Consider the following 20,258-nt stretch of genomic DNA (forward strand, 5'->3'; position numbering starts at 1 on the left):
AGCGACAGCTCGGACGGCAGTGTAACAAAGGGTTTCAGTTTTATCTCTCTCTTTCTTGTCAGGAAAAAAATGGAAAAGGAAACGGGAAAGTGGAAGCTCTTTCTACCGTCGTTCGAAACAAAAAGCGATCGAAGATGTATACGGGGTCCACACGGAAGGAAGGGCATGAATGTATAGATTCTTCATTCTTGTAAGGCTAGGTCTATACTATTTTTTGCGGCAGACCGAGCAAGACTACTGCATCGCTATGTCGGACCAATCATGCACAACTGTAAAAAAAGGATGGTCTGCTATGGAAATGATGCACAAGGAATAATGATAAATTTAGGCCATGCTTAAGATGAAAGAAATCATTAGAAATCTCGTATAAAAGAACAGCAAATAGAAGTCAGTATGCTTAGGCCTTTAGGTTTAAAAATACAATAACATGAATCCACGTGCTATTGTCCTAGTTTAACTTTGCAATAAAGAAAATTTGAAATTAAAATGTAGCAGAGGTGTAGAAGAACAAAACTGAATTCTGCATCATTTTGTTGTAGACTACCTTTTACTTTGGAACAAAGGTGAGATAAAAGAAAGGTAAATAAATTCATGAGTTAGCAGTTGCTTACAGTAGAAAACGTGCCAAAAAAAAGGCAGTGTTCGCAAATTAGATAGAACGATAGGAAGCATTGGGGTTAAGACCTGTAGACGATGTAGCAATCGAATCTGTCAGCGGGCAGAAATCACGGCAGCAAAGTAACAAACTAATTGATGTGAACACGTCTACGTATCGGTATTGTTTATGTCTGCACTAGACACGCAACTCGATTTATCACAGCATAAAAAAAAAGCGAAAAAAAACGATCAATTTTAGCCCTTTTTTTTAAAAAAAGCGCCAATTTAGGCCTACACATGTGGACTTGCCAGCAGACATTGTCGATCCCAAACCGAAGGAAGGATATAAAAAAAAAAAGGAAGACGCGAGAGGCAAAAAGAAAAAGACATTTTCTGTCTCGGGAATTTATTGAGGAATAGGCTGTTTTTTTTTGTCTGGTGCTACTTGGTACTCTACAAGACGTCCCCTTTTTCTTTGGCTGTCTCTCATGTCAAGCGAATAGGCCCATCCAATTTACGAACGACAGAAAAAAGGCCGCTCGTAGCATCGAGGAGACACGCGCGCCCCCGCACCCAATCGATAAATGTGTAGAAACAGCGTGTGTGCGTCTGTGTTATGCGGATGAGAGAGAAAACCTTCCATCGTTCCGTTAGGTTTCTAAAAAGAAAAGAAATCTACTGTAAACGACATTCGCATCGTTTTCAGCTGCTCGTAAATGAGAGGGGAATGTTGACACGGATACGTTGGGAGAGCCAAATTTTACGTTATAGGGAAATGATGATCGTTGTCTTTCGTTTGCGAGTAATAGCAGTTCCTCTTGACTAATTCTCTGCTATTTTAAGCATTTCAATCTGTTATAGAAGGTATTTCTGTTTGATTAAACAACATGTCTTTTTGTGTGTGTGTGCGTTACAAAATTATCGTAAATTCTTTTTATTGTGCGAAGGTTGGAGAAAGAAGTTTAACCAAAAAAGACAAAGTTGTCGTTTCCATATCGATTCGATCGTCTGTGGCGAGTCAACATAACGGATGCGAATCAAGATACTACGGTTCCGCCTCATTTCCTTCGAATACAATTGAGCCTACCCACCCACAATGCCAAATCCACCTTTCACGCCAAATGGCTCCATCGTGGAATATCATCGGGTTTCAGCAACTGAATGAGGTGAAGTGGATTCGTCCCGATTGTTTCCTTTAAGTGTCCCATGGAGGCTAAAGGCTAACAATTTTTAATAAAAAAAAAGGTGAAATTAATTCCACTCGATTGGACTTGGATGTTTGTTTTTTTGCTAGCAAAGAAAAAAGGGAGCATTTGCCAAAAGTATAAGGCCTTGTCTGGTCGATAATTAACTGCGATAAAGCGAGGGAGCCGTGCCTTAACTTGATATGGGGGTATAATGTACGTCTAGTACTTGCAGAGGTCAGAACGAAAGATTCATTATTTTGTAGCTTATTCTAACATACATTATAATGTAGCCGATTATAATGTCTGTTGGATTGTTGTGCATAATTGGGGTACATTTTTCCCAGCGCTAAATAAATTAGCTACTCTCACTGTTTAAGTATCTAAAAGAACCCGGTGGCTTTGACAAGTGAACAAAATGAAAATGATGTGATACAAAAGGAAACTGAGTTTGGAAGTGGGATATTTGCGTCACATAAAATCCCAAAGAAAAAATTGAATGACTCTAAATTTCGTTACGCCTTTCAGCGCTGAATAAATTTTAACCGCATCACAAATGCTGACTTTTCAGTTTGCTCTATTGGCATTTGATAGCACTTGACCGATCAAAACCATAAATGCACGAAGAAAAAAAAACCGATCGAATTTATTTTATTTTTTTTTTCATCCCCACGCCGTTTGTTATTTGATAGTAAAAACGATCTGATGTTATTGTCAAAGGAAGACAAGATGCAGAAGAAGAGTTGGAAGCCATCAGATCCAATAACTCCGTTCTCAGTCTGCATGCGTGATTGTGTGTCTTTGAAAACAAGGAGAGGCGGCCGAGACGTTGCACCAGCGTCTTTTTGCAGGTCGAACAAAAGCCTTTGTTGAAGCTGAAACTCACGGAAGAGACGTAGAGAGGAGGGGCGAGTAGGGAGCAATCGATATCCACCATTATATCGCACGTTGACTCAATAAAAACAGGAGCGGCGCTATGGAAAAGTGCGAGAAATAAGGAGCGGCGGCAGCGTCGTTGGGGTGAGTGAGATGAAGTGAAAGTCAATCGAAAAGGCGTCAGAGACGCAAAAACCATATATAGAAGTAAAAGAAAACAGATATAAGAAAAACAAAGAGCCCTGGAGAAAGTTTTTGTTTTCCCCGTTACTCGCCCCTATACCAATGTTCTTCTATTTTCTTACTTGGCTATATTTCTATTTTTCATATACTGTGTCGTTATTTTTCTACATTAAGTTTCAATAAATTGATGGAATGGGCGGATGAACGTGAAATGTCACGTTATTCAACATGGCGGCGCTGGGATTCCTTTATTTTTCTGAATGAGAAGTAGCGCAACTGGATTTTATTCAAGTTCAACAGCGCGTGTTCACAAGTGCATTTATTTTGAATATTATTTTTGTGTTCCTAGAGTAACTGCAGAATGCAATGAGAAAAATAAACTCAAGTACTCAGAGATTCGATGTTGTCTGGAACGTTTCAATTCTCCTTGGCGAAATGGTCACTGGCTTTTGAAAATCGTTTTCTTACTGTTTGTTGTTGTTGCTCGCGTCGGAAAGGTCCAAGTGAACAAGACTGATGGCATCCTTTTCCGGTAACCCCCCAACCCCCGCTCTATCCAAGCAGACCGTGTGCAGCATATATCAAATCTTATCGCCCAACCAGTTCTTTTGCTCAACATAGCAAGAGGATATTTGCAATTTAATATCGTGACGAGAGAGCCGCTTGCCAAAGATGACACACATAAAGTGAAACGGGGGATTTTCACAGGCAGAGTTATCGTCAAACTCGTTCAGCCATCGATGGATTTATCCTCCCCTATTTTGTATTCATTCTCGCCTCCTTTCTTGGCGTTTTGGTTATTATTTTCTTGTATTGTTATTATTATTATTCCACTTTGCTTCATCCGGCCAGAATGTGGAAGGTTACAAAGTGTTTATTTTTCACATCCTCTGTCACGCTCTGTCAGAGTTGGAGGCGTGTCTCTCTCGTTTTCTATGCGAAAGAAGAAGGCTACTTCAAAAAAATTTTCTTTCTTCCGTCCTCCACACACACTTTGGTCCACTGTCGGATGAGGGGATCCTGAACAATAAACATACGACCATATTTTCCCGACATCCGCAGCTCCGCCGCAATAAGTTACTAGAGCCCTCACTTCGTTCGTGAAGTCCCCGATAGGTTTAAAAACTAAATTCCTTGAAGAGAGCCGTGTATGCGCTGTCAATTTTGTTTATTTTGAATCAGACTAAAAGCGAAATAAAATAGAGGAGCGAACCAGACCCACGGCCTTTAAAAGGCAGAATGTTGTCTGGTGACGTCAATTTGCAATGGATGAAAAAAACGTAGGCGGCCTCTATAAGCTCGAGACATCTAGCGGACAAGTAAAAAACTGCTTATCAACTGTAAATATTCTGTCGGTGCAAGACAAAAATGGCCCGCCAAAAAGAAAAATCAAACAAAAAATTGCCTCCCGAAGGCATAGGCGGCCGAAAAAAATGGCCGGCGAAAAGAAAAGAAAAAACAAAAATGCCTCATGTAAGCATAGGCGGGCGTGCAAACTTGCCCATAGAAAAGAAAAAAGCAAAAACAATGCCTCACAAAGTCGTAGGCAACCGGACAAAAATGATTCGCAAAAAAAAAACATGCCTTACGAATGAATAGGCGTTCGGAAAAGAAATGGGCTAAAAATAATGAAATTGAAGACTGGGACTTACCTTCTTTATTCATCTTCACCAAGGCACGAGCAACACTAACTCATCAAGATTAGCAAGCAGGCACTGTCAAACCAAACATGACATACAAAAACTTCACTACTCTATCTCAGCAACAAGGAAAAATGGAGAGGAGTTTTGTGTGTCTGTCACATTGTGCATTTGTTGTGATTGACTGGTGGGGGGACTACGTGAAACCGCCACCGGTTGGAGTGAATCGGTGGGATGGGGTTTTGGAACACTAGACTGTGGATGGAAACGTGGATATAAACAACTTTTCAGTCCACGAGTATTGCTTATAACGGGTGGGCGACAGCATGAAAGCCAACATGCAGGATAGCGGGTGCTTTGCGAAATATTATTCACTAAATATATCTAAAAAGCATGACAAAAAAATATATATAGTAAATAAAAATAAAAATGAATAATAATAAATTTTAATTGTTAAATAACTTTATTTTTATATGATTTTAATTTCTATAATATTTAAATAGATTTAAAACACTAAAAAAAAAAAAAAAACACTACACACACACACCTACACGGCACATATGCAGACGTTTCATCGATCTGTAGTACCGTCCGCTACATGTTAAAGATCGACCCACAGACTTCAGGTAGAGAAGAGGTAATCGTAGCTTGTAGGTTGTTCGTAAGCTCTCCCCACGGCCAATAGGTTCATGGATGCAGGCAGCTAATCATCGAGCTATGTGACCCTCTTCGATACCAAAAAGTTTTTGTTTTCCTTACACACTTAGCTCAACCGATTTTGCAACTTCTCCTTGTACTTGGAGGGACATTTTCAAAAGCGAAATGCCATCTTTTGGAGAGAAATCTCGGGTTGGTCGAGCGACAGTTTGTCAGTCCAGTTCTTGGGTTTGATACAGTAGAGATTTCTCTTTAGAAAGAATCCCCATCCGATAACACACAACCAATCAAAACAATGAAATTATCGTACAAACAGGTTTGCTTTTCTGATTCTCGACAGCGGGAAGTAAACTTTAATTGTATTCCTTTGTAATGTTGGCGAATTTGGACGATGGTCCGAACATTTGTGTCGGAAGCGACGAGCAGATCAACCGAAACGAAAGAAACAAACACAAACAGAAGAGGATAAATTGATTGATGGTGGGACAAAAATAAGTTAATTGGCGAATAAATGGAAGTGGAATTGACGTAACATGGAAAACGGGCGGAAAAATGAGGGAAAAGAGTGAATTTAGTTATTTTTTAAATTATTTGTCGAGATGATATTTCAACTGATACAGGCAAACCGTGCGACTTGATTGGATTAAATGTTGCGCACTTTTCCCTATCTTCTTTTTGTTTCTGGTTTCAAAAAGGGGCAAGAAAGAGACAAGGTGGCCAGCTGAAGAGAGCGAGGAATCACCAGAAAAAGGGGATACGACTGGGTCTTCTACATATACAAAAGGCAAAAAACTGTACATGACATTGAAAAACAAAAGGCACAAAAGAACGAGGCCAGCATTATGTATAATATAAAATGATTATTCAATTGACATCGAATTTTCTATATGTAATGTATGTGGTGTTGATGCAACAGAAAGCCCAAGTTCAGAAATGAACGCACCTGACTCGATTGATTGTTTGTCTTTCCTTTCTTCAAACGAATCATTTAGGCTCTCAAATGAACAGACGTGTGACTAGGACTTGCCAAAAAAAAAACAAAAAAAAAACAGAAATTATAAACAACTAAATCCCAACACAATGAAAATCCGTATGTCCATCGCACGCGCCTGACGGGATCGGGATCATACAAAAAACATTTTGCGCATCGAGAAGGCACGAGAGAATTCTTCACGCATTTTTTCTTTTGGATACATTAGAGAGTATAGTGAACGCTAGATGGTTCCCACTGAATTTGCGCAAACTTCTTATCCAGCGCAAATTTGCTCCTTCCGTTTTTCCCCAACATCTTCTTTCCCTGAGACTAAACACGAATCACGATTCGCAAGTTTAGTCCATCATGCAAGGCACATTTCTACATGGCACGTCGTAGCTGGAACATTTTTTTTTTTTTTTCAAAGTTGGAATCCTACTTGGATGTTCCCTCAGTAGGAGGACCGCCTCACTCGATGCGTGACGCTGTCCCTTGAAGACGGGGGGTAGGCGTAGTTCTGCCAGATTTGATCGCAGATGGTGGAGTGAACTTGCCCAACCTAATGGTAACGGTGATGCAAGTCACGCCATTCCTCTGTACTTTGTTATCAGTGTTGGCGGTTTTCCCATCTTCTTCCTTGCCCCTCTCGTTTGGTGTAGGTGTTGTGATAAAACTCGTTCGTAGTGCGCACTATCCGCGCAAAGGAGGAGAGGATGGAAGAGATGGCGAGGGAATAGTCCAAGCAAAAGATAGGAAAAAAAAAGAGGGGGAAAACAGCTCCGGAGATGGGCGACAATCACACCGTCGAGACGACAAACTGTGTCCGACAGTCGGAATTTTCGCGACTGCTGGGCGGTGTCTCGGGAGATTCAAACCCCAATTCCAAGTATTCCTGGAAAAATGACACAGCAAGGTAAAAATTCAATTGGTTAGTTTACTGATTCCAGATCACACACACACAAAAAATATTTACCTCATTGGAAGTGAGGGTCAAGATTCGGTCCAGATCTTCTACCAATTCGCTGAATGTGGGCCGCTCCATGGGATTGTACTGCCAGCATTCTCGCATCAACAAATATCTGAAATTGAATCAAAGGGAAGTCAGAACTTGCTGCACACGGAATGGGAAAGGAAAACAAAACAAAAAACTCCAAACTTACACTTCGAGGGAGCAACTGACTGGCTTCTCCATGCGGTGGCCGTCGCGAAGGAGCTGGAAGAGTCGCTCAATGTTGGGCACAGACGGATAAGGGGTGCCGCCCAGGGTCATAATCTCCCAGAGGAGGATGCCGAATGACCAGACATCCGACTGGCTGGTGTAAACGCGCTGGAACAAAGCTTCTGGCGCCATCCACTTGACGGGAAGGCGGCCGTCTGTCGTCTTGCGGTAGTACTCGTGCATGTGCACGTCGCGAGCCAACCCAAAGTCGGCAATCTTCAGGACACAATCTTCGCTGACCAGCACGTTTCTAGCCGCCAAATCTCGATGGATGCACTGCAATAATGGGCAAAACACCGGGCAATTAGATACAGTGTTGTTGTCAAACAGCAACAGCCAATGAATCATACCTTTTTCGATTCAAGATAGTCCATTCCACGAGCGACTTGGTAGGCGAACGAGATGAGATCTTTGTGCGTAAGCGTGTCTTGACCCATCCGGCCGCCGTTGGTAAACTCGATCGGGTGTTCGTACGACGTATTGCCGAGCTTCCCTACTAAACGAGAACCATAAAACATCATCAGTCTAACGTCTTTAAAAAGAAACCCAAAAAAGAAGTGGAAAATAGAAAAGGAGATCGTACATCCGAGCTGTCCGATGGCGCGTTCGTAACCCGAGCTGGGACGGTGCTGGCGTAAAAAGTCGCGCAAGTTTCCGTACGGAGCGAATTCGACAATGACGTAGAGCGGGCCGTCTTGAGTGCAACAGCCGAGCAGATTGAGAATGTTAGTGTGTTTGCCGATCATTTTCATCATCTCCATTTCAGAGACAAGGTCCATCAATTCCGTGTCCGTGTGGCCCTCTGTTGAACGGGAAAAAAAAAACGATACGTGTCAGATGTCGTCCGGCTGATCCAGTCACAAACGAAACTTACCTTTAAGCATTTTTACAGCCACGGTTCTGACAATGTTGTCATTGAGGATGCCGTCAGCTTGAGCTTGGACAACGTGACCGAAAGCTCCTTCGCCCAGCGATTTTCCCAACTTGAGAGATTGGCGGGGAAATTCCCATTTCTCGTCCATTGGCAATTCGTACTCGGACACGGATCCAATGTTCGTATCCAATCTCGAACGATGCTTTTCAATTTTAATGACGGGGAAAAGCAGAGGCTCGTGCAGGCCACCACCTACACCGTTGAGTGCCGACCGTTGCTCAATTATGACTTTCTTGGTGCACGGTGCAATGCAGTGGGCCGTCTCCAGAGCCATAAACTTGTTGCGTTTTTGACGGCTGCGCAAAGGAAGATAGTTGTTAGACATCGAGATGAATTAGGCAATTTTTTTAAAACCAATCATTTTTGATACCTGTACTTCTTGCGGAAGGCGGTGGCAAAGAGGACGACGAAGGCCAGCACGATGGATCCCAGTACGGAAGCCAAGACGATTACCACTTTCTGATCTTGCAGATGAATGCCACCTTCAGAAACGTAATCAACAGTGGGCGATTCTTCTTCTGGGTCCACTGCGAATAAAGGAAATGATGAAAATGTTGATCATTTGTGTTGAGGGGAATTCCCACCATCTTTTCATCAATCAAGCAAAACAACGTTTCGCGACTTACCGACAGTGAGCCAAGCGCTGCGGTGCGACATGCCTAAACTATTGCCGGCCATGCACGTGTACCACCCAGCATCCTCTTTGGTCACGTTCTCTAGTCGGAGTACTTGAGGGTCGTTATTCACTTCACCGTCCTCGTCCACCTGTGTTGTGATACAAAAAATATATTATTTTTAGAACAACCAATTTCTCAAATCGGCACTGTGTGCCAAGTCGTGCAAATAATGAAAAGACGTGCAATCTCTCGGCGTTCTCATGCTGTTTTTATTTTGGGAGTACGTCGTGCAATTCGTTTTTTTTTTTTGTTGGTTTCCGCCCTTTCTTTCGGGGAGCGTTAAAGAAATAAAAAGGGAGAGTTAGTGAATGCAAGGGGCAAGAGACACCTAGCGGTGGATTCGAGCAACTCTTTGCAGAGCGTCTAATAGAAAGATGACACATTATCAATTTGGGAACCGACTTTCTTTTTTTGTTCTTCAATTCCAAATAGATAGAGCAATGGAATCTGACGGTTGACAGTTCCCTGAATGGTATGAAATGCAAGAAAAAAAAAGAGAAGGCAAAAAGACGAAGAAGAAAAAAAGGACAGATGCTCGAGTGATGCATTCCGCAAGGCGTTGCGATTTTCGTGCGGATGGAAACCTGAATTGGGTTGACGCGGCGGTAATAAGACGTTCCATTGCCATCGTCGTAGGAGCCATTCACTTGATAATGCTTAACCCAGAGGAAACGAGGATGCAATTGCGAGGTGACGCGGCAGACCAGCGCCACTTGGTCGCCCTCCACAACTGTCGTGTTCTTCAGGTCGTCGCTAATTATTGGCTTGTGAAGAAGGCCCTCTGCGATAGCAGAACGAAAATGCGATTCGATTTTTTTATACTTTGTCAAATGGCGGGCCACGTTGAAGTGATACATACACACACACATACACAACATTTCATGGCGACAACCTCGTCATAATTTCGTACAAACTATAAATACCCCCCCCCCCCCCGCCCGGAGCCAATGAACGCCTACCTTACGAGCTCTAAATCGAATACGTGTCGAGGGAGCTGTGAGCTTTGGCTGTGACCGCCACTTGTGACATACTTTTTGTCGTGTTTTGGTCACACTTCTCAAGCATGCGCTTAAAAGAGGAGAGAAAGAGAAATGCATTCCGGGCGACTTACCTGCAAAATGTTGCCGATAGGTGTGCCCGCAGTGTCGTTGACGTAGGAGCCATTGTCGTCTACGATATGCCTGTACCATTGGACGAAAGGCGTCGGGTCAGAAATAACGCGGCACTCAAACGACGCCGTTCCGCCGACGGAAACAGTCGAATTGCGTATTTCCATGATGAGCGGCCTGTGCGGGAAGCGTTCTGCAGTACGCAAGAGCAACAAACAGCGGAGAGAAAACATGCATCAGTCAAGTTCATTCCATGCAACAAACACAATTTATAAGGTGCAATTTTTTTTTTTTTTTGATTTAAATGTGCGTTTCGTCATGCTGTCTTCGTGACGGACACTATTGATTCGTCAATTGCAACTTCGTCAACCAGCAAACGAGGCGGTTGTTTATTATTAGAAGCAACGCACATCATCGAACGAGGAAAGGGTTGTCCACAGCGTGATTTATTCTCACGTAGGTGGTACAGGGGAATTACCTGTTAGTTCTTTTTTTTTCATCTTGGAGAAGAAGGGAAAAAAAAATACAACCAACCAACTACCCGGAAATAATTGAATAATTGAACAAGTTCCAACAATGCCGTCGGTACCATCACGAAGCCCCCCCCCCCCCAAAAAAAAAAAAAGCCGATGCGGTTAGTGTTACGAACGGCCTTTGCACATGCGAGCGGCGTACGTTACGTGCACAGTTGTTAGTAGACTCACCTTCCGCCCTCACAATCAAATAATAACGGCGTTACGTACTGCGACATTAAAGACATTCGTATGGTAAATTTCATATGGTCACTGCCCACATACAGGTAGAGAACTTTAACCTCGCCCATCCCCACCCACCCCTTTTTTTTTCGTACTACCACCAGCTGCGTTTCTATCAAGCAATAAACAATTTGCTACAAAAAAAAAAAAAAAAAAAAAGAATAATAATAAAATAAAAAATACTATACCTTGAATGAGGAGTTTGAAAGTAAACGAGACGGAGCCGTGCAAGTTGGACACGGTGCAAGTGTAGTTTCCCGAATCGTAGGTGGTGGCCTCCTCCAGCTCCAGCGACCACTTTTGCGTCTTGGCCGAACCCAAGTGCCGTTTGATCGGACCGCCGTCCTTCGTCCAGACTATCTCCGGTTTAGGATATCCTGTTGCGGCCAGGCACATAAGGTCAGTTTTGAAACTCGAGAAATGCATTATTTATTTTCGTTTGCAACATACCGTCAGCTGGGCACTTGTACGTGACGGTAGATGATGCCGGCTTCACTTGCGACATATTGGTTTCCATTTTCTTGAGGCGGATGAAACTGGGAGGTTGCGGTTTACCGTCCGTGTCCGAGCTGGTCGAACTCGATACATCATCGTCAGCCATTGGGAAATCGCTTTCCTCTTCTTCGGGGTGCAGCGATGGAGTGCTAAACAGCGAATGAGGGTGGTAGTCTTCACCGGCCTGGTCACTCTGCAACTCTTCACCGGCCGTCGAGTCAACATCGTCATCGTCCATCTTGACGATGACGGTGAAATTACACCAGGGCGTCATCTTGAGAGCTGGATCCATCAAACGCGTGCGCTTCGGGCGGACGGACCACGCTCCCCCATCGATAGACGCCACGTACGAAATAGAGATCGAATTCCTGTTTTGAAAAAAAAAAACATTGCAAATCACAATGTATTGATGAACATCGCAAAACACTGATTTCATGTGAAGCGAATTGACGCCATTTGAAAATGAAAAATACGCACTTGTCTTTCGCGTAATGGATTCGCGAATGCTCACGAGGCTTCACTTTGACGTCGTTGTGGTACCATTCCAATCCGTTGCCGGCCAGTTGCGCCAATCCAGGCGGGCAATCGTATTTGACCGTGTCGCCTTCGTAGACTTCCACTTCTTTGTCTGTCAAATGTAAAATGGAAATGAGTGTGGAACTATGATTGAAAACCAACATCTCACGCGGCAGTTGAATGGACAAAGATGCACAACGAAAAGTGGGGGGAGAAGAGGAAAAAAGAGGCTGACAAGAGAATAATACAATGAAGAAAGGCGGTTAACCTCGCGCGTCCCAAACCTATTACTTTTCATAAAAGGTAATTTGAAACTGTTATTTAACAGCATTCGAGCACAGAGCCTTGTCATGTTTAAAGTGGAGGAGAAAACGATTCTTTTGATCTCTTTTCTTTTTCGTAGAGAGGCCGACTAATAAGAATTTTCTACAACATGCCAAATCGCGAGTATTCTCGTCAGCATTTTTCCCATCAACATTTGAAACGGGGGGCTAGAAAAAGAAGGGGAACCAATCAACGATGTGGTGCGTCTATTCTACGAAAAGAACCCCTCGCGTTCCATCGATTTTCCCAGGAAGAAACAAAAAATCATCAGCATTTCTTAACCAGAGGTTAAGCACGAAAAAAAAAAAAATTAAGGGTGTTGTAAATTAAAAAGAAGAGTTTGCCTACCCGAGACAATAGAAACACGTAGGGATGAGAGAGGTCCCCCCCCCCAAAAAAAGAAGGGAGGTAAGAGACAATGGTCAATTTCAAGCGATGGGGCTCCTCTTCTATCGGCTCCGACCGCAGTTAACAGAGGTATGTAAAGAAAGAAAAAAAAAGAGATTTCCATTGCATCATCCCCGAATAAATAACGACAAGAAAAGCAAGGCTTGAAAGCGTATAAAAGAAAATAAAGAATTGTGATGGCGTCACTGCCATCATAGAAACGGAGTCAAGATGCGGGCTTTGCTGAATCACGTGACTTGGGCGGCTAGAAACCGATTCGAGGGAACTCGATAACAAAAGAAAAGAGAATCTAACGCGAGAATTTATTCAAATGGATGTGTGTGTGTGTGTGTGTGTAACACACATAGCCGCTCACCGCGCAGTGCACACACGACTGACACCTGGGAGTCATTTCCAGCAAATTAGAAAGACACCTCGACTGGCACGGCAACCAACAAAAACACCGCTGTACATTACAAGAGAACTTGAAAAAAAAAAAAAAAAAAGAAGGCCGCATAAATTAAATTCAAACGAAAATTTCCCTATGCAAATAAATAAAAAAAATAAAAGCACATTTTCTTTTAAAACGAAAGTTATTTTCCTTTCCCTTCGTCACACACATATCCTCTCCTCATTCGGAACCCTCCTCCGTGCATCTATATTTAATGACGTCCATCAGCGCCCTCTGGGAAATATGTCGCCCCAACATCGTTGTCGAAGAAAAATCGTTCTTCTTCTACTTTACAGCACCCACAGGTTCCCCATTTCTTTTTTCCTCCATTACTTTTAACCCTATATTTAAGAATACAGTTTAATGTTTTCTTTCCTTCGTTCGATGTATCCTTCAGACAAGGTAGCCGTCCGTGACGGGGCGTTACCCGCCAGAATCATCAACTTCGTCATTCCTCTTTTTCTTTTTTTCTTCACAGCGTCCGTTTTCTCTTTGATTAGAATCAATCAAAGAATTCCTTCCTCATAAGGGTTGGCAAATGGCGAGACCGCCATCATGCGAACACGCTCGGCCAAACCTCATTATTTCCGTTCTTGTTGGGCTATTCGGCACGTCAGACGGGCGTCGGAATCGATCATTTCCTCCCCGTTCACAAACAAAAAGGGCCCGTCACTTTCTATTCGTTGCTTAATCCCCGGCGTGGGTTTTTTATATAGAAAGACAAGCCAACATGATTGACATTGGCTAATTGTTCACTGAGGCACGAAAAAAAACAAAAGGAAGGACTACGTCTACTAAACACGCAATTTCCTGGTGCCTTGAGATCCAGTCAGGAAGTGTCACATCACACCAGTTTGGAAACGAAAAATTGGAAATCATATTTCCCCCACAAAAAAAGAAAGCAAAACAAATTAAATGAGGGGGTCAAAACTTACATTGTTTTGTCGGCGCGGCGCGGACGACGACGGCGGTAATCGAAATCAAGGCAGACAAGAAGAATATCCGGTCCATCTTGTCGTAGATGAAGATGGCGCGGATCCCTTCAGTATTGTATTTTTCTTTTGTTGTTGTTCTTCTTGTTCCAGAGGCAATCAGAAAATGTGGGGTGAGCTTCCAAAAGTCGGGATGAAAAAGATAAAGAGGGAGACTCTTCCAAAAAGGCGCGACGCGCTGCCTCCAATCAAAACATCTGCGGGGGGAAACACACACACACAAATTTGTATTAGTTCAAAATTCAAAAAAGAAGAAATCCTATTTCTACACATATACTTATAAATATGAAGGGGAAAAAAGTACAAAGCCGCGACTGGATGGAACCCCGAAATAAGGCCACAATATCAGGGGGTCCTCCAGATTCTCTCCCCCCTTTTCTTTTTGTGATTTTTACAGGTAAGAAGATCCACCTGTCCCCAGCTATAAATAAATCAGTGGCGAGACGCCCCACCCTCTCGGTACTTTACCGCGACCTAGTCAGCCGAAAAGGCTGGTAGGCCTTCGCCTTTTTTTTTTGGCTTTGACGACAATAAAAACTAAAGGGTTTTTTTTTTTTTAAAGGTCGATCTTTCGGAAACGTCATCTTGTTTCGACGGCAAAAATACAAAAGGACAATTCAAGAGCGCGTGCCCCAACACCATCTAACGTGTCAAAAAGATTCCGACCAGTGCCGCGTTTGAGACGGCCATGCAATACAGGTGATTGCATTTCTCGACATTAAAAAATAAAAACACGGATTCCCATGGATCAAATGGACCTGTTTTCCATCTCACTTTTTATTATCATTTTTATTTCGATTCTTTTTTTTTAAAGGGATTTTTAGCGAGAAAATCAAAATGACGATGGGATTATTCTTGTGTGTCGTATTTTTAGAGACACCCACACACACACAAACAAGTGCCAGAAAATTCTCCGTTTCGTGTTACAACATTAGAAAGAAAGAACTTGGGTTGGAGAAGCCAAGGCACGTAGAACAGCTATGAAAAACAAGACAGGAGAAATTATGACAATTTTCGTGGCCGAGGGTGGAAAGGAAGATGTGGGGGAAAATAACACACGAAATTGATAATCATAGTCATGAGCATCTTCGGGGTGTCGATTGGAAATAATAGCAGGGCGGGGGAGGAAACTTGAAAAAGTCAAAATCCATCTTCTTCTGACCAGATGAGAGAGGGGGAAAACACAAATTTCTTTTTAAAAAGAAGTTGTGAGTGTACAAGAAGAGGAAAAAAAATAAAAAATAAAAGACCGATGGCCGGTAAGGTCAAAGGTGCTTCTCTTCTTGTGTGTGTGTGTGTGTGTATATACAACCCCACTGAGGCTATAGTTTATTCTTTTGGCTTTTTCTCATCTTCTTGTTTCGCCCTCCTCCCCTATCATTTTGAATCACCCGCCCTTTTTTTTTTTCTCTCTCTCTCGTACTGACCGGCATTTTTTTTTTGTTTTTGAGGGGAAAAGATGGCCGCTTTTCATTAAACTGGAAAGAAAAAAATCGGCACTTTCTGACCTCCCCCCCCCCCAAACCGTTTTTTAAGTGAAAACATGAACGATTTTTTTTTAAATCGCCGACCATCTCAAATTTCACAATAAAACAGTTTGGCAATGTTTGACTTGCAATATAAGAACAAAAATGACGTGATAACTCGAGAATGCATACGAATGTACCCGAATTCAACGAAGAACATAAAAACAAAACAAAAAAAAAAACAAAACAAAGATGATGGATGTCGCGGTGGTTGGGATACAACTACAAGGCCCTTTTTTTTTCCGAGAACAACACCGTTTGTTTTTTTGTTTTTTTTTTTATTTCTTTATTCTTTTTTTTTTCAATTCAAAAGTCATAAAGCAATTGGCCTCGATATGCATCCGAACGTCAGGATTGGACTACAAACGTTTCACTTGTACAAAATGATTTATACCAAACGGCAAGAGTTTTTGATTGTGACGGCCGATGTTGGTTACAAATGTGAAACCAAATGCAAATGAGATGCATGGCTCGTGTCAGACGGACAGACAGGTGCCCCCCCCCTTTAAAGAGCCTTTTCGCCAATAGGATTTGTTTCTTTTTTTTTCTTTTCGTTTTGTTTCTATGACCTCCCTTTGAAAGAGCAAATCCAATCGGCTTTTGTTGGCGAATTTCGACTTCACTTTCGAAAAACAAAAACGTTGTCCACGTCTCCTACACGATTCATTATGCCTGTTTGCTCCTTTCCCAAACGCCCGCATCACTGACTACCCTCCCGTTTGTTTCAAACTCATCTTCACACAACATTTTTCTTCCATCTTTCTTCGTCTTCTTTCTTTTTTTTTCTTTTACAACAAGTGTTTCTCATTTTTCAACTTTGCTCATCCCCTCCCTCTAGCCTGAAAAACATCACCCACTACTTCTGGTGGAAGGCCAATAACTACACCAACAAGAAAGCAAAAAAAAAAAAAAAAGAAACCTATTTTTTTTTTCTGAAAATGTCGAAGATGGAAACGAAAAAGAAAAAAAAGGCAACATGGTTTCCTTGAGACAGAAGAGGTAGGGGGTTGATAGAGGTTGGGTAGAGAACGTAGTGGTCGAACTATATGGCGCCATTGAACCACAAAATCGGGAGGCCAACAATCTTTTCGACTGGACAATAGGTCAAAACCACCCTAAATATTAACGGAATAAAAAAAAAATACATATTTCTCTGAAACGGGATGAAAATTGAGGCCCTTTTCTTTTCTTTTTTTTTTCAGCCAATAATAAAAGACTCGTGTTACGCTCGACCCAGAAAATTGTTCACCGACAAAACGAGATAACCGAAACGGATTCGCCCTCTCGTGTGCACTCCGATTGCAAGTCGGGCATGTGACCAAACAAAAACACGTGAAGCAAAACAAAAGAATGTTAAAAAAAAAATAAAACGAAATCTATCGAAATGAAGTGGCACTAAATTCAATACGAGCTCCTTCAAAATGGCGACAATAGGCTTCTTCTGCCAGCCCCCTGTAATCACGATACACACACAAAAAGGCTTTGCCTCGTGATGACGAATGGCTTTTAATGATGATATTCCAAACGTTCCATCTTTTCTTTCTTACATTCGACTTTTCAACCGAATCTTTTTTTTTCGCCAACAATCATCAAACGGCAAGAAAAAGACTGGTAGTTTCTCACGCTCCCCAATTGCTGTGACTAAACTAGAAACGGAATAAATCTCACCTGATGTGCTTGATCACGGATAGTCGTCATTTGATGATGCAGTCAACGTTTCCCAAAAAACCACGAAAGAAAATATCCGTACAGAAAACGAGTCAGCAGCTTCTTCAATTTTATTTCTTTCTCGGCACTTATTTTTCGTCTTTTTACTTTTGACGATGTCTCGACACGTTCACTTACAATTTCAACCACATGCACTCCAACTTCTTCGATGAGCACAATCAACTACCACGAAAAAAGAACCAAGTGCCCAGTCACACACAAGTTGATGAAAGTTTTTCTCTTTTAATATTTCGTTTTTCAACTTTCAGTGTCTTTTTCAATGTTTTCTACGTCGTCTTTGGCGTGAAGCTAAAGATAGAAAAAGACCAAACTCAAAACAGCGACGAATGAAAAACGTGTGCGTACTGTAGGCGATCTGCGGCGCGACTGATTTTGGCTCCCGCCTCTCCACCGACCTTAACCACGAGACGAGATGCTGTGTATGCGAAGGGGCCCCCCCCTTCTTTTCTCTCTGTCTCTCCCTTAAAACTGCATGGGGACAAACTCTGCTCATCAGCCCTCTGGCGGACTACACACGTTTTTTTTTTCACCCGTCCACCGACCAATCATGTTTCGTTTTTCTCCTTAACTCTCTCTCTCTCTGTCTCTCTACCTATATTTAGAGACAGATATTCACGATTTGATGGACACACTATTAAAAGTTTATTGGCTTTTTTTTATTTGGCCATTTGTTGTTTAATTAAATTTATATGTATATATATATATATATATGCATTTTTTTTTAAAAGAAGAAAAGAAAACAACAGAGCCACCTATTGGTATAAGGTTTGGCGTGTATCTGGGATCCCATCTACACACATCGTGAAATGTTAAAAAGACATTTTCTATTTCCAGCTGGCGTCTGGAAACAAATGCAACAAGAATGTGCTCGGCATTTCCTCGTCTCGTTATAGCGTCGCCATCAAAAAGGAAGTGACTTCCTTCTGAGCTCTCTTGTTTCTCGTTATGTGCGCACTGTTTTTTAAGTTCGTGCATTCGTCGTTGCGACGCTTGTGTGTATATCGCGTCAATTACTTACGACTTAGAAACATACAAACAAATCATAAAAAGAAAAGCCTATGTTGCACGTCCTACATTAGTTTATGTGTACACGACCTTCGAACCACGTCTCGAAAACCTTTGGATCTATTTTTTTCTAAAGCAAGGGCATGCTAGACGCTTAAAACCTGTTCCTACGTGTGTGAATATGCATTTATCTGTTTGGTTAGGTCTCCTTGCATGTATATACGACAGCGGCACGGGAGTAACAGACACCGCTGAGACAAAAAAAAAAAAAAAAATGGGTGATAACGTATTGGATAAGGATAAAAGAAAACCCAAAATACTAGGGTCACTTTATCATCTGGAAGTGTGTGTGCCCTACAACAACATCGAGAGGAAAAGAAACAACAACAACGGGAACGGTAAGGAAATTGGACAGGACCCCTGGCTACAGCAGAAGGTTCGACGACTTTTCATAAACACAAAACGTAATCAGTTTTTTTTTTTTTTTTTTGGAGGGTAGATGTAGCAGTAAGAAAGCAATGGGTAGAGGTAGGAACAGGAGGGGGGGGGGGGAGAATAGAAAAAAAAAGATAAATGCGATAACGTTCCAGAACTTGGCCCAAAATCTAAACGACTGTTACCAAAAGGTAAATATCCAGGGTGGGGGGTTAGAAAATAAAGACGTAGAAAAAATAAAAACGAAAACGAAGAAAAATATGCAAACAAGAAGAAAAAAAAAAGAAAAGGGTAAATACAAACGAGACTGGAAACCTTTTTATGCAAATCGAGTCGAATGTTCTTGTTTCTTTCCAATTTTTTTTAATGATAGACACGCGTGCAGTTACATAAAAATCTAGCAGCAATTTTGCACGTGATTGTATCGGGAGAGAGATCGGTTCTTTTGATACGATATTCATCACGCGAAAAGAGATAATAAATTGAAACTTCATTAATCAAAGGAGACGTCCGCTACATCCGCGCCCACCCCCTAATCAATGTCAGGGATCAATCTCGATCTGTTACCTTTTCTGGTCGCCTTCCTTCGCTTCATTAACATAATTTTCCTTGTTTTCTTTCCTTTTTCCTTTTTTTTTTTAGCAATTGCACGAGATTGTAAATCATGCAAACGACCTGATATATACTTACAACATGTTTCATATCATTTCTCTCATCCACTTTCTTTTCGACTGGGAGTGATGTTCTGTCAAACACCGTACATTCTTTTAGCCGCAAGACATCCTCCACTTTTTTTTTTGTTCTAACTTTAGTTTTCTCTTTGTTTTCCTATTTTCTTTCGAGATAATCAAATTACAACCAAAGAGAAAGAAAAAAAAAAAAAAATAATACACACACACATATATGTATATAATAAGATAAAAAAAATAAGAATACCAAGGACACGAAACAAAAGAAAATGATGTCTAATGATGTTGCCTGCGATTACCTTTGATGATTGTTTCAAATTCTTTCTCGCCCGTCCGATACCCTTCATCATCGATCATTTTCACTCCCTCTTGGTCGACACAAAAGGGCTATATAATTTAAGCGTACACGAAAAATGGTGATGATCAAATTCTTGAACCTTTTTTCTTCTCCTCACGTGAACGCAAACGCAAGAGAAAAAAAACCTCAACAAAACGAATTTTGTCTTGTGCGCGAGCCAGAGAGAGAGAGAAAGAGGTTTAACCAGCCTAACTCCCGTCAACTGCTATACAACAGTATACGTAATGCCCTCTCTTCCTTGAAGGATATGCAAATGACGTGAAAACAGTGCCGCGTGGAAATGGGATGCCGTAGTTTACATATACAGCGGGTTCAGAAACAGATGAGAGAGAGAAAACTAGCCAGTCTCCACCTACCATTTTGTCTCAAGTGGCCGTCTTCTTAGGAGGTCTCGGACCGATAGTGTTGTAGAGGCACACTCGAAGGTAAGAAAACGCTTCTATCCCCATCGTACACCTTTGGGCTTTTAAAAACAGGCACAAGGGAAAAACAGCCATTTGTTTTTCTTAGTCGATATAGTCCTTTTGCGTATCACAATCGTCCTTTTT

General features: G+C 41.9%; 1 protein-coding gene across 4 annotated transcripts; it reads right to left on the reverse strand.

Annotated features, from left to right (window-relative positions):
* Positions 1 to 5,454: 5,454 nt before the first annotated feature.
* Positions 5,455 to 17,610, reverse strand: LOC130699304 (fibroblast growth factor receptor 2-like). 4 transcript variants are annotated; one of them, XM_059496309.1, is made up of 14 exons: positions 17,164 to 17,610; positions 13,913 to 14,166; positions 11,777 to 11,927; positions 11,255 to 11,667; positions 10,993 to 11,181; positions 9,525 to 9,721; positions 8,890 to 9,028; positions 8,634 to 8,790; positions 8,204 to 8,559; positions 7,913 to 8,131; positions 7,680 to 7,825; positions 7,271 to 7,605; positions 7,084 to 7,189; positions 5,455 to 7,002 (listed from the first exon to the last, which is right to left on the reverse strand). In XM_059496309.1, exons 2-14 carry the CDS (start codon positions 13,986 to 13,988, stop codon positions 6,907 to 6,909), a joined length of 2,580 nt encoding a protein of 859 aa, XP_059352292.1. In that variant the 5' UTR covers positions 13,989 to 14,166; positions 17,164 to 17,610; the 3' UTR covers positions 5,455 to 6,906. The 4 variants fall into 4 exon arrangements, with proteins under 4 accessions (XP_059352292.1, XP_059352290.1, XP_059352289.1 ...); XM_059496307.1 differs by lacking the exons at positions 13,913 to 14,166; positions 17,164 to 17,610 and adding an exon at positions 12,488 to 12,665 and having other exon boundaries at positions 7,680 to 7,822; XM_059496306.1 differs by lacking the exons at positions 13,913 to 14,166; positions 17,164 to 17,610 and adding an exon at positions 12,488 to 12,665.
* Positions 17,611 to 20,258: the final 2,648 nt, after the last annotated feature.

The sequence above is a fragment of the Daphnia carinata genome, chromosome 7, assembly GCF_022539665.2.
Source record: "Daphnia carinata strain CSIRO-1 chromosome 7, CSIRO_AGI_Dcar_HiC_V3, whole genome shotgun sequence".
In the NCBI taxonomy this organism is placed as follows: Eukaryota; Metazoa; Arthropoda; class Branchiopoda; order Diplostraca; family Daphniidae; genus Daphnia; species Daphnia carinata.

What these genes read in the sequence shown, in the direction of transcription:
- LOC130699304 (XM_059496306.1), bottom strand. Translation starts at nt 12,650, where the DNA reads ATGGAAATCTCTTTTTTTTTCTTTCTTTACATACCTCTGTTAACTGCG. An exon ending in GCCGCGTCAACCCAATTCAG is followed by an intron (nt 9,029 to 9,524) that starts GTTTCCATCCGC and finishes ATCACAACACAG; the next exon opens with GTGGACGAGGACGGTGAAGT. An exon ending in GTCAGTTGCTCCCTCGAAGT is followed by an intron (nt 7,190 to 7,270) that starts GTAAGTTTGGAG and finishes ATTCAATTTCAG; the next exon opens with ATATTTGTTGATGCGAGAAT.